Source organism: Oncorhynchus mykiss, chromosome 13 (assembly GCF_013265735.2).
Source record: "Oncorhynchus mykiss isolate Arlee chromosome 13, USDA_OmykA_1.1, whole genome shotgun sequence".
Classification (NCBI taxonomy): Eukaryota; Metazoa; Chordata; class Actinopteri; order Salmoniformes; family Salmonidae; genus Oncorhynchus; species Oncorhynchus mykiss.
The window spans coordinates 36,262,467-36,276,985 of NC_048577.1; the positions used below are offsets into that span (position 1 = coordinate 36,262,467).

Sequence of the window (14,519 nt, forward strand, 5' to 3'; positions counted from 1 at the left end):
ATAACTTATTATATACAGTACCAGTCAAACACTTGAACACACCTACTCATTCAAGGGCCTTTCCTTATTTCTACTTTGTAGAATAATAATGAAGATATCAAAACTATGAAATAACACATATGGACTCATGTAGTGACCAAACACTTTCCAAACTTTTGACTGGTACTCTATATTTTTATTTCATTTCATTGTTGTTGTTTCAGGTAAACAACGTAAACAAATTGTACATAAGTGCTATATATAAACACGAACAAGAACCAAGATCAACTGTCTCCCGGGAGAGAAACTGTTGACACCAAAGTTGAAGCTTCCTTTCGAGACATGTACATTGTTGTGCTATCTGTGTAGCTGCCTGTCTTCGGGTTGAGGCACCTTTCCGTGACATGCTGCACTATCTGTGTACCTCGCTTGATGTTGTTGATGATGAACTCTAGTTCAGGCAGGGTGTGGAGGCTGACCAGGTTGGCCTCCATTTTCTGACAGGTTTTCTGAGCAGCGTCCCAGTCCACCTTCTCTGACGTCAGTCTGTAGCAGCCTGCCTGGAACGCCTGCCAGCCCACATCACACTCGTACTTCTCATCATCCGCCCACGAGTCTGCAGCCCACAGAGCAGAGACAGAGAGCAAACAGAAGGGAAATATACCCTATATTAACTATTTGTTAATACAGTAGCGAGCATATAACCCGATGGTAACACAAATCTATGATTTCTTTTCTATGACTCTAACAGCTCACATACAGGGGATGTAACTATCCATGAAACAACAAGCTACAGATGTATCTTAATTTGAGCCGGTTTGCCACAGCGGGAAAATAAGCCTGCAGCAACAGGAAATGTGAATTCTTATGTGGATTGTAACAAATTGACATTTTGTAGGGGTTGATACATTTTACGTAAAGGAAAATCAAGTCTGACTTTTGAAAGTGGAAATTACAAACATTCTAAAACTTTCTAGAAACTCAAATATACTAAAAATGTGCTTTCCTGTTTTGCAAGAAAAATTCTCAGCAACAGAAGAGTGATCAAATGAAGCTCCTACAGCTGTAGAAGCTTTAGCAGGGAGGATTTGATAAGGAGGTCTAGAGTCTCGACCGGTGACTAGGCAGACGTACCGGTGGTGAAGGGGTCCAGGGTGGCATTGGGTCTCTTCTTACAGACGTAGGGAAGGGCTACAGAGCAATCTCTGTTCTGCCAGCGGCCGGACGACTCTGTTCTGATCACCGCACAGTTCTCCTCATCCACATGGCTCGGCTGGTCTGGGATTGAAATAGAATACATATTGTGAGATAGAAAGAAGGGCACGTTAGATGTTATCTGTGTAGTCTGTGGTGTTAGTGTTGTAAACAGATGGCAGAGGTTGGGTTGGGTTAAACGGATGGTTGAGGATGGATGAGGTTGGGTTAAAAGGATGGTTGAGGATGGATGAAGTTGGTTTAAATGGATGGTTGAGGATGGATGAGGTTGGGTTAAATGGATGGTTGAGGATGGAAGAAGTTGGTTTAAAAGGATGGTTGAGGATGGATGAGGATTGGGTTAAAATGCTTAGGTTGGCATTTATTGTCATGAATATTGCCCTGAAAGCAGCTCTGCAGAGTGGTCACTTGCTGGCATAGCCACAAAATCATAAAATCTGATTTTAAACTTAACCCTAACACTGCTAACGCTAACCTTAAATTAAGACCAAACGCTCATTTTGCTTTTCATACATTTTTACTATATAGCCAATTTGGACTTTTCAGCTGGCCCATCGAGTGAAGATCGCTCAGGTCTGCTTCCAGGGGAAGATTCATGACAATAAGCATCAATCTGCTTTTAAAGGAGGGTTGATGATGGTTGAGGTTGGGTTGGGTTAAAAAGATGGTTGAGGATGGGTTAAACAGATGGTTGAGGATGGTTGAGGTTGGGTTAAAAAGATGGTTGAGGATGGATGAGGTTGGGTTGGGTTAAAAAGATGGTTGAGGATGGTTGAGGTTGGGTTAAAAAGATGGTTGTGGTTGGGTTGAGTTAAACAGATGGTTGAGGATGGTTGAGGTTGGGTTGGGTTAAATAGATGGTTGAGGATGGTTGAGGTTGAGTTAAACAGATGGTTGAGGTTGGGTTGGGTTAAACAGATGGTTGAGGATGGTTGCGGTTGGGTTAAAAAGATGGTTGAGGATGGATGAGGTTGGGTTGGGTTAAAAAGATGGTTGAGGATGGTTGAGGTTGGGTTAAAAAGATGGTTGAGGATGGTTGAGGTTGGGTTAAACAGATGGTTGAGGATGGTTGAGGTTGGGTTGGGTTAAAAAGATGGTTGAGTTTGGGTTGAGTTAAACAGATGGTTGAGGATGGTTGAGGTTGGGTTGGGTTAAACAGATGGTTGAGGATGGTTGAGGTTGAGTTGAGTTAAACAGATGGTTGAGGTTGGGTTGGGTTAAACAGATGGTTGAGGTTGGGTTAAACAGATGGTTGAGGATGGTTGAGGTTGGGTTAAACAGATGGTTGAGGATGGTTGAGGTTGGGTTGGGTTAAAGGCAGTGTTCTCTCACCGTTCTCCCAGTTGAGGTATTTGAGCGGGGAGGAGTCAGCCCACTGCCAACCTCCGCTGATGTCCAGGTCATTCAGACCGATCCACAGGGCAGCACTGTAACCAGTCAGCAAACCTACAGCAGCGGGGAGAGACTTCTCTTAAAAACCTAAGATGTCCTCATATAAACCCGAGACAAGAACACACTCTACCTCTTTAAAAGTATTGGAGAAGAGGTAAGTTGGGAAGAGATGGTAACACTTGATTTTAAGGTATCCTTTTAAATGGCTTATAAACGCTTAATACATAGTTGTTTACCAGTAATGTTTAATACCAGTTCATAACACACCTATAAACACATTTCCATCAAACCGAGAATAAGGGGGAAAAGCACTCCCGTGTTGTAGCACAGAGGACTGCATTTTAGACTCTCCTCTGGTCTCCTACCGTTGATGTAGGTCTGCTCATGCAGCTTGGTGATACTGAGCAGGTCAGCCCTCTGCTGTTGGCAGCTGATGCGAGCCTCGCTCCATGACAGGGTGGCCTGGAAGTTGAACTGGTAGCAGCTGTCTGTCAGGGGGTCTGTGTCCCAGAATGTCTCACAGTCATTGCCTGGCAGGGGGAGAGAGAGAGAGAGAGAGAGAGAGAGAGAGAGAGTGAGAGGGGGAGGGAAGGAGAAACAGAGATCATTGCAAGGGGAAAAAGTCATAAAGAAACATAGAGTCCGTGGTGTGTGTGGGGGGGGGGGGGGGGGGGGGGGCGTGTGACTCACTCTTAACAGGACAGAAGCCCCAGCGTTCGTCCTTGCCATAGTCGAAAGTGGTGGCACACCACAGGTGACCGTCCTCTCTGCCAATACTGGTGCAGTTGTGGAACCACTGGCCATCGTACATGAAGGGCAGGTAGCAGGGCCGACCGTGAGAGTTCCCCTGGATAGTATAGATCTCTGCAAAGGCACACAATGGAAAGACTTCACATCCCAGGAAGCACTGAAGCTCCACTTTCTGTCCCATATTGATTTGTGTGGACCGTTTTACTGAGTAAACAAATATGTGTACTCAAAGACGTGCAATTAAACATGAGAAATAAATACTAGATATATTACAGGAAATGAAGACACATGCCAATGTGTGATTTTGGACCAAAAGGTATGGGAAACTCATCAGATGTAAACAATAAACCAAAATAGACCAGATAATGGAAAAACAATCAAACGATTTTCATCTGAAAAATAGATAACTGAGGACAAAGCTTTTGAAAACTCAATACACTGTCTCAAACTAAAAAACGATGCCAGAAAAAGTCATTTCCACTAGCAATTGACAAGGGTAGAAAGGATACTCCTTCCAAAAAACCTTCTCTAAAATAATAAAATAATGAGTTTAATTTATAAGCAGCTGTTTTAGTTATTTTTCCAGTCTATTATGAGACTGCCATGTATAAACTAAACTTATTTTTTGAGAGGTGAATGAACATTACTTTGAATGAAACCTGATCTCCACAGTTTGACAAAAAGCCCAGGGGTTGCCACGGTAGCCTCTGCATTCCACTGGATGGCGGGGTATGAAGGAAAGGGCAGCAGGGGGAAAACGCAAATCAACTCTCCAAGACACGGTGGAGAAAGAGAGAGAGAGGGAAGAGAGCGAGCGAAGAAAGATAGGTAGAGCGGGGAGAGAGAGAGAGAAGAGCGAGGAAAGAGAGATAGAGAAAGGGTGAGGGAGAAAGGGAGAAAGAGAGCAGTAGAGAGAGAGAGAGAAGAGCGAGGAAAAAGAGAGAGAGAAAGGGTGAGGGAGAAAGGGAGAAAGAGAGCGGTAGAGAGAGAGAGAGAGAGAGAGAGAGAGAGAGAGAGAGAGAAGAGCGAGGAAAGAGAGAGAAAGGGTGAGGGAGAAAGGGAGAAAGAGAGCGGTAGAGAGAGGTAGAGAGAGAGCTGTAAAAGAGAAAGAATAGAAGGGTGTTTGCGATGTTACCAAAACACACAGAGAACTAGCCAGGCCCATGGAAAGTAGGGCATATGTGTTAAAAAAAAGTGGGAAAGGCCTAGAAAGTTCCCTCCCTCCTTCATTCCCAACTCTCCTCCAACAGTGGCCAGTTCGTGTCAAGCTGCTAGCCTGCTAGCTACACAGCGGGGTGACTAATGTCCGTGGCATTCATTATTCAGCAGCCTGTTGACTTCACAAAAGCAAGTTGTGAGGAATGGCAGTTCAAAATTACAAATGCCCGTTTGCCTCGCCACAAAAAAGAAAAGAAAAGAAGGAGAGGAACGATAGAGGAGGAAAGTAAAGAAGGAGAGGAAAGATAGAGGAGGAAAGTAAAGGAGAGGAAAGATAGAGGAGGAAAGTAAAGAAGGAGAGGAAAGATAGAGGAGGAAAGTAAAGAAGGAGAGGAAAGATAGAGGAGGAAAGTAAAGGAGAGGAAAGATAGAGGAGGAAAGTAAAGAAGGAGAGGAAAGATAGAGGAGGAAAGTAAAGAAGGAGAGGAAAGATAGAGGAGGAAAGTAAAGAAGGAGAGGAAAGATAGAGGAGGAAAGTAAAGAAGGAGAGGAAAGATAGAGGAGGAAAGTAAAGAAGGAGAGGAAAGATAGAGGAGGAAAGTAAAGAAGGAGAGGAAAGATAGAGGAGGAAAGTAAAGAAGGAGAGGAAAGATAGAGGAGGAAAGTAAAGAAGGAGAGGAAAGATAGAGGAGGAAAGTAAAGAAGGAGAGGAAAGATAGAGAAGAAAAGTAAAGAAGGAGAGGAAAGATAGAGGAGGAAAGTAAAGAAGGAGAGGAAAGATAGAGGAGGAAAGTAAAGAAGGAGAGGAAAGATAGAGGAGGAAAGTAAAGGAGAGGAAAGATAGAGGAGAAAAGTAAAGAAGGAGAGGAAAGATAGAGGAGGAAAGTAAAGGAGAGGAAAGATAGAGGAGGAAAGTAAAGAAGGAGAGGAAAGATAGAGGAGGAAAGTAAAGGAGAGGAAAGATAGAGAAGAAAAGTAAAGAAGGAGAGGAAAGATAGAGGAGGAAAGTAAAGAAGCAGAGGAAAGATAGAGGAGAAAAGTAAAGAAGGAGAGGAAAGATAGAGGAGAAAAGTAAAGAAGGAGAGGAAAGATAGAGGAGGAAAGTAAAGAAGGAGAGGAAAGATAGAGGAGGAAAGTAAAGAAGGAGAGGAAAGATAGAGGAGGAAAGTAAAGAAGGAGAGGAAAGATAGAGGAGGAAAGTAAAGAAGGAGAGGAAAGATAGAGGAGGAAAGTAAAGAAGGAGAGGAAAGATAGAGGAGGAAAGTAAAGAAGGAGAGGAAAGATAGAGAAGAAAAGTAAAGAAGGAGAGGAAAGATAGAGGAGGAAAGTAAAGAAGGAGAGGAAAGAAAGAGGAGGAAAGTAAAGAAGGAGAGGAAAGATAGAGGAGGAAAGTAAAGGAGAGGAAAGATAGAGGAGAAAAGTAAAGAAGGAGAGGAAAGATAGAGGAGGAAAGTAAAGGAGAGGAAAGATAGAGGAGGAAAGTAAAGAAGGAGAGGAAAGATAGAGGAGGAAAGTAAAGGAGAGGAAAGATAGAGGAGGAAAGTAAAGAAGCAGAGGAAAGATAGAGGAGAAAAGTAAAGAAGGAGAGGAAAGATAGAGGAGAAAAGTAAAGAAGGAGATGAAAGATAGAGGAGAAAAGTAAAGAAGGAGAGGAAAGATAGAGGAGGAAAGTAAAGAAGGAGAGGAAAGATAGAGGAGAAAAGTAAAGAAGGAGAGGAAAGATAGAGGAGAAAAGTAAAGAAGGAGAGAACATGGCTTAAGCCTGATGAATTTACTGTGTTAAATGAGGCCTCACCTCCTGGCTACACTAGTGACCATATCCCCCGTGCATCCCGCAAAGGCGGAGGTGTTGCTAACATTTACGATAGCAAATTTCAATTTACAAAAAAAAAAATGACGTTTTCGTCTTTTGAGCTTCTAGTCATGAAATCTATGCAGCCTACTCAATCACTTTTTATAGCTACTGTTTACAGGCCTCCTGGGCCATATACAGCGTTCCTCACTGAGTTCCCTGAATTCCTATCGGACCTTGTAGTCATAGCGGATAATATTCTAATCTTTGGTGACTTTAATATTCACATGGAAAAGTCCACAGACCCACTCCAAAAGGCTTTCGGAGCCATCATCGACTCAGTGGGTTTTGTCCAACATGTCTCTGGACCCACTCACTGTCACAGTCATACGCTGGACCTAGTTTTGTCCCATGGAATAAATGTTGTGGATCTTAATGTTTTTCCTCATAATCCTGGACTATCGGACCACCATTTTATTACGTTTGCAATTGCAACAAATAATCTGCTCAGACCCCAACCAAGGATCATCAAAAGTCGTGCTATAAATTCACAGACAACACAAAGATTCCTTGATGTCCTTCCAGATTCCCTCTGTCTACCCAAGGATGCCAGAGGACAAAAATCAGTTAACCACCTAACTGAGGAACTCAACTTAACCTTGCGCAATACCCTAGATGCAGTTGCACCCCTAAAAACTAAAAACATTTCTCATAAGAAACTAGCTCCCTGGTACACAGAAAATACCCGAGCTCTGAAGCAAGCTTCCAGAAAATTGGAACGGAAATGGCGACACACCAAACTGGAAGTCTTCCGACTAGCTTGGAAAGACAGTACTGTGCAGTACCGAAGAGCCCTTACTGCTGCTCGATCATCCTATTTTTCTAACTTCATTGAGGAAAATAAGAACAATCCGAAATTCCTTTTTGATACTGTCGCAAAGCTAACTAAAAAGCAGCATTCCCCAAGAGAGGATGACTTTCACTTTAGCAGTGATAAATTCATGAACTTCTTTGAGGAAAAGATTATGATTATTAGAAAGCAAATTACGGACTCTTCCTTAAATCTGCGTATTCCTTCAAAGCTCAGTTGTCCTGAGTCTGCACAACTCTGCCAGGACCTAGGATCAAGAGAGACACTCAAGTGTTTTAGTACTATATCTCTTGACACAATTATGAAAATAATCATGGCCTCTAAACCTTCAAGCTGCATACTGGACCCTATTCCAACTAAACTACTGAAAGAGCTGCTTCCTGTGCTTGGCCCTCCTATGTTGAACATAATAAACGGCTCTCTATCCACCGGATGTGTACCAAACTCACTAAAAGTGGCAGTAATAAAGCCTCTCTTGAAAAAGCCAAACCTTGACCCAGAAAATATAAAAAACTATCGGCCTATATCGAATCTTCCATTCCTCTCAAAAATTTTAGAAAAGGCTGTTGCGCAACAACTCACTGCCTTCCTGAAGACAAACAATGTATACGAAATGCTTCAGTCTGGTTTTAGACCCCATCATAGCACTGAGACGGCACTTGTGAAGGTGGTAAATGACATTTTAATGGCATCGGACCGAGGCTCTGCATCTGTCCTCGTGCTCCTAGACCTTAGTGCTGCTTTTGATACCATCGATCACCACATTCTTTTGGAGAGATTGGAAACCCAAATTGGTCTACACGGACAAGTTCTGGCCTGGTTTAGATCTTATCTGTCGGAAAGATATCAGTTTGTCTCTGTGAATGGTCTGTCCTCTGACAAATCAACTGTAAATTTCGGTGTTCCTCAAGGTTCCGTTTTAGGACCACTATTGTTTTCACTATTTATTTTACCTCTTGGGGATGTTATTCGAAAACATAATGTTAACTTTCACTGCTATGCGGATGACACACAGCTGTACATTTCAATTAAACATGGTGAAGCCCCAAAATTGCCCTTGCTAGAAGAATGTGTTTCAGACATAAGGAAGTGGATGGCTGCAAACTTTCTACTTTTAAACTCGGACAAAACAGAGATGCTTGTTCTAGGTCCCAAGAAACAAAGAGATCTTCTGTTGAATCTGACAATTAATCTTAATGGTTGTACAGTCGTCTCAAATAAAACTGTGAAGGACCTCGGCGTTACTCTGGACCCTGATCTCTCTTTTGAAGAACATATCAAGACCATTTCAAGGACAGCTTTTTTCCATCTACGTAACATTGCAAAAATCAGGAACTTTCTGTCCAAAAATGATGCAGAAAAATTAATCCATGCTTTTGTCACTTCCAGGTTAGACTACTGCAATGCTCTACTTTCCGGCTACCCGGATAAAGCACTAAATAAACTTCAGTTAGTGCTAAATACGGCTGCTAGAATCCTGACTAGAACCAAAACATTTGATCATATTACTCCAGTGCTAGCCTCTCTACACTGGCTTCCTGTCAAAGCAAGGGCTGATTTCAAGGTTTTACTGCTAACCTACAAAGCATTACATGGGCTTGCTCCTATCTATCTCTCTGATTTGGTCCTGCCGTACATACCTACACGTATGCTACGGTCACAAGACGCAGGCCTCCTAATTGTCCCTAGAATTTTTAAGCAAACAGCTGGAGGCAGGGCTTTCTCCTATAGAGCTCCATTTTTATGGAACGGTCTGCCTACCCATGTCAGAGACGCAAACTCGGTCTCAACCTTCAAGTCTCTACTGAAGACTCATCTCTTCAGTGGGTCATATGATTGAGTGTAGTCTGGCCCAGGAGTGGGAGGGTGAACGGAAAGGCTCTGGAGCAACGAACCACCCTTGCTGTCTCTGCCTGGCCGGTTCCCCTCTTTCCACTGGGATTCTCTGCCTCTAACCCTATTACAGGGGCTGAGTCACTGGCTTTACTGGGGCTCTCTCATGCCGTCCCTGGAGGGGGTGCGTCACCTGAGTGGGTTGAGTCACTGATGTGGTCATCCTGTCTGGGTTGGCGCCCCCCCCCCCCCTTAAGTTGTGCCGTGGCGGAGGTCTTTGTGGGCTATACTCAGCCTTGTCTCAGGATGGTATGTTGGTGGTTGAAGATATCCCTCTAGTGGTGTGGGGGCTGTGCTTTGGCAAAGTGGGTGGGGTTATATCCTTCCTGTTTGGCCCTGTCCGGGGGTGTCCTCGGAGTGGGCCACAGTGTCTCCTGACCCCTCCTGTCTCAGCCTCCAGTATTTATGCTGCAGTAGTTTATGTGTCGGGGGGCTAGGGTCAGTTTGTTATATCTGGAGTACTTCTCCTGTCCTATTCGGTGTCCTGTGTGAATCTAAGTGTGCGTTCTCTAATTCTCTCCTTCTCTCTTTCTCTCTCTCGGAGGACCTGAGCCCTAGGACCATGCCCCAGGACTACCTGACATGATGACTCCTTGCTGTCCCCAGTCCACCTGGCTGTGCTGCTGCTCCAGTTTCAACTGACCTGAGCCCTAGGACCATGCCCCAGGAATACCTGACATGATGACTCCTTGCTGTCCCCAGTCCACCTGACTGTGCTGCTGCTCCAGTTTCAACTATTCTGCCTTATTATTATTCGACCATGCTGGTCATTTATGAACATTTGAACATCTTGACCATGTTTTGTTATAATCTCCACCCGGCACAGCCAGAAGAGGACTGGCCACCCCACATAGCCTGGTTCCTCTCTAGGTTTCTTCCTAGGTTTTGGCCTTTCTAGGGAGTTTTTCCTAGCCACCGTGCTTCTTCACCTGCATTGCTTGCTGTTTGGGGTTTTAGGCTGGGTTTCTGTACAGCACTTTGAGATATCAGCTGATGTACGAAGGGCTATATAAAATAAATTTGATTGATTGATTGATTGAGAGGAAAGATAGAGGAGGAAAGTAAAGAAGGAGAGGAAAGATAGAGGCGAAAAGTAAAGAAGGAGAGGAAAGATAGAGGAGGAAAGTAAAGAAGGAGAGGAAAGATAGAGGAGAAAAGTAAAGAAGGAGAGGAAAGATAGAGGAGAAAAGTAAAGAAGGAGAGGAAAGATAGAGGAGGAAAGTAAAGAAGGAGAGGAAAGATAGAGGAGAAAAGTAAAGAAGGAGAGGAAAGATAGAGGAGGAAAGTAAAGAAGGAGAGGAAAGATAGAGGAGGAAAGTAAAGAAGGAGAGGAAAGATAGAGAAGAAAAGTAAAGAAGGAGAGGAAAGATAGAGGAGGAAAGTAAAGAAGGAGAGGAAAGATAGAGGAGGAAAGTAAAGAAGGAGAGGAAAGATAGAGAATAAAAGTAAAGAAGGAGAGGAAAGATAGAGAAGAAAAGTAAAGAAGGAGAGGAAAGATAGAGGAGGAAAGTAAAGAAGGAGAGGAAAGATAGAGAAGAAAAGTAAAGAAGGAGAGGAAAGATAGAGGAGAAAAGTAAAGAAGGAGAGGAAAGATAGAGGAGGAAAGTAAAGAAGGAGAGGAAAGATAGAGGAGAAAAGTAAAGAAGTCATTTTCTGGACTTAGGTTGTCGGAAATATGGTTTTAATTGCAGTCAGACAGGCTAGAGAAAGTATTTCACAGACTAAGGCCAGCAGAAAGGCTGTCAGTGCAACTTAAATTATGACATTTGATATCTGTATGAATAATAATAATAATAATAGTGGAAACAAGGCTTTGCTTCAAAACCACACTGCTAACCCTTAAGCGGGGGCTTCAACTCCTGAGTCCTACATAAGCACTAACATACCGTAGGCTAGAGCTGGGCGATATGGACAAAAATCCATATTGTGATAAATTGCCTGAATTGATGCGATGATGATAAATAGAAGGATAGTTTATAACATTAATGTGCAACAAGTTGTTTAAACGTTTCCTTTAAACTACTACTACTGGTCTGATGGTTGTAGCCATCAACTGTCCCATTAACAATCACCCACATTAACACACTTACTTCATTTCAAACTTCACATTCCTCTAGTATAGGCTACGTATCGTAATGAACGATATCAGGAAAATGTCTGCGATAAATGATTGTTATGGTCGGTGTTGATCATTTCCGGTTTAATGTCCCAGCTCTACCGTGGTCTATGCGAGGGCACGGGCATTCCACTGTTTACGTCTTGAGTTTACGAACACAGAGAGAGAGGGCTTTCCTTAGCTGTCTAGCTGGCGGGCTGCCAGTCAGTCATACAGTCAACAGAGAGGCCCAGGGCAAAAAAATTGCAGCATGCGTCTGAACAGACACAGCTGTACCCTCCTCAACAGTGCAACACAGCTGACTAACCCTGCCTCAGCATTTCATTTACAAGCACTGTTGGGAGAAATAGTGACAAACCATATTCTGACTTGTATTTTCTATTGCAAAATGGCTGACTCCCCTGTTCTACCAGATTTAAACTAACGTCTTGTTGCTCCATACCAAAACAAAATCAAGACTGTTATTTTACTTGTCAACCAACAAGTAACCAACACTTTATATAATTACACTTGAAATCAGAAGTTTACATACACTTAGGTTGGAGTCATTAAAACTCGTTTTTCAACCACTTTTCAACCACCAAAAAATTGTTTAGAGACAGATTATTTCACTTATAATTCACTGTATCACAATTCCAGTGGGTCAGAAGTTAACATACACTAAGTTGACTGTGTCTTTAAACAGCTTGGAAAATTCAAGAAAATGATGTCATGGCTTCTGGTCCACCGGTGATGTCCTCTGGTCTGATGAAACAAAAATAGAACCGTTTGGCCATAATGACCATCGTTATGTTTGGAGGAAAAAGGGGGAGGCTTGCAAGCCGAAGAACACCATCCCAACCGTGAAGCACGGGAGTGGCAGCATCATGTTGTGGGGTTGCTTTGCTGCAGGAGGGACTGGTGCACTTCACAAAATAGATTGGATCATGAGGGAGGAAAATTATGTGGTTATATTGAAGCAACATCTCAAAACATCAGACAGGAAGTTAAAGCTTGGGTCTTCCAAATGGACAATGACCCCAAGCATACTTCCAAAGTTGTGGAGAAATGGCTTAAGGACAACAAAGTCAAGGTATTGGAGTGGCCATCACAAAGCCTTGACCTCAATCCTATAGAAAATGTGTGGGCAGAACTGAAAAAGTGTGTGTGAGCAAGGCTTTGTGAAACCTGACTCAGTTACACCAGGTCTGTCAGGAGGAATGGGCCAAAATTCACCCAACTTATTGTGAGAAGCTTGTGGAAGGCTACCCGAAACGTTTGACCCAAGTTAAACAATGTAAAGGAAATGCTACCAAATACCAATTGAGTGTATGTAAACTTCTGACCCACTGGGAATGTGATGAATTAAATAAAAGCTGAAATAAATAATTCTCTCTACTCTTATTCTGACATTTCACATTCTTAAAATAAAGAGGTGATCCTAACTGATCTAAGACAGGGAAGTTTTACTAGGATTAAATGTCAGGAATTGTGAAAAACTGAGTTTAAATTTCTTTATTTGGCTATGGTGTAATGTAAACTTCCGACTTCAACTGTACATGTCAGTAATTTCCTGGCCAGAATGACTCAACTTACACTTGAATTTATCAGATAAAGAGTACCAAAATAGCCTCATCAACCCTTTGTAATCCACTGGAATGACTTTGTAAACCAGAAGCAGAAGCTCTTCTACTTACCACGATAGGCCCTAGAACAAAGGTCCTGATCGTCCCCAAAGAGCCTCCACTTGAGCCCCTCTCGTGGTGGCTTGACATCCGAGGCCACCGCTGAGGAGTTAGCGGAGGGGTTAACAGGGTGCGAGGGTGACGGCATGTACAGGTTGAGGTTCTCCAACACATGGGCACAGTACCAGGTCCATCGGACCCCTGGAGGCTCTCTGTCACAGGGGTAGACGCCCAGTGGTGAGAAGTCCTCCCTGGAGCTGTAGTTGCCTGTTGTCAGGCCCAGGCACAGAGAGGAGCCTAGGTTGAAGAGCCGGCCCCTGGTCACCCACTTCCACTTCTGGGCGTCATCCTCGCAGGACTCGGACAGGGACAGGGAGTGACCCTGCACCCCTAGACAGCCCTGAGCCCCCTCGTGGAAGAACACAAACACATCACCATTCACAGGCTCTGTGGAGAGAGAGATAGAGAAACAGAGAGAGAGAGACACACACATAGAGAGATACAAAGAGAGAGAGAGAGAGAGAGAGAGAGAGAGAGAGAGAGAGAGAGAGAGAGAGAAAGAGAGAGAGAGAGAGAGAGAGAAAGAGGACAGTCAATAACACTGTTCAGAAATGATTCCATCTTTAGCTGCTAATGTGGAGAGAGCCGGAACACGATCAATATCACTGTTAATGGATGTCCTGCTTCGTTAGAGCAAGCATATTTCAGCTGGTCGTGGTGCTGTCGAAAGGCTCGCTTCCTCTCAACGATACCTAGCCCACTGTCATGTCTCCTCTCACATCTATGACAAAGCAGACAAAAAAGTTGGAGAAAGAAATAATTTAATTTGCGTATTTAAAAGACCATAGGAGGCTCTAAAACCTGTATCAACTTAAGCAGACATTGACCCAGGTTATGTGTCTAGACATGTGTTAATTGGACGGGCCTGCTGCTCTGAAAATGTGGTTGCACGTGTTTTTTCACGCGTCTATTAGCGTTGGTAATGTCTATGTATTTGTTATTTCCTGTCAGACTCTGGGATATTTGCCCCATTTCAGACGTGTGACCTGGAATGGCCTTTCTCCTCATGGGGAGTCTGTGGTCTGAATGTCATGTGAGGGAAGGTTGGCTGAAGGACGAAATGAGGACTGGGCGGTTTGGGGGTTTTGGGGGACTGGTTTGGAACTTTATCAGGAGAAAATGTCTGGTTTCATATTTGAAGATGTTTCTGTTGTCAATATCGGATGATATTACATGTCATTACTTCACTTAATTATGTCAGTAATTTACCCAGATCGAGTGACCCTACAGTTAACTCTCAAAAAAGTTACAATGAAATGTCATGAACTGTACCTTGGCTTATTTCATCCTCATGTAGTAATGTATATGTCAATGTGCCATGCGCATTGGGTCTCCACTGTAGGCTCTGTGTAAGACCAGAGTAAGTATACTGTATACACTCCAACCCTGTATGAACTGAAAAGAGGAGAAGGTAGAGAGAAAGTGAGATATTTAACTCTGAGCTAGCTAGACGATACTGGCTGGTCTCCAGCCTCTATGACTGGAATGTCGGGAAGAAAACCCAACAGCCTTCCAAAAAACCCAGTGTGGTTTTCTCTCATTCCCACTTCTTCTCCAATATTTTATTTTTATTCTCCTGCAAGGGGGTGGGGGGTTCCGGGGATTGGGAGGTTAAGGCCAGGTGATTCA

The 14,519-nt window shown here is 43.4% G+C and overlaps 1 protein-coding gene across 1 annotated transcript in view; it reads right to left on the bottom strand.

The window, feature by feature from the left end:
* Nucleotides 1-14,519, bottom strand: part of LOC110485159 (C-type mannose receptor 2) — a 44,064-nt gene that overhangs the window by 24,556 nt on the left and 4,989 nt on the right. The window contains exons 2-7 of the mRNA XM_036940933.1: nt 12,843-13,277; nt 3,277-3,450; nt 2,952-3,116; nt 2,527-2,640; nt 1,114-1,257; nt 404-595 (exon numbers count right to left, since the gene is read on the bottom strand). Coding sequence (XP_036796828.1) covers nt 404-595; nt 1,114-1,257; nt 2,527-2,640; nt 2,952-3,116; nt 3,277-3,450; nt 12,843-13,277 — 1,224 coding nt within the window. The remainder of the gene's footprint in view (nt 1-403; nt 596-1,113; nt 1,258-2,526; nt 2,641-2,951; nt 3,117-3,276; nt 3,451-12,842; nt 13,278-14,519) is intronic.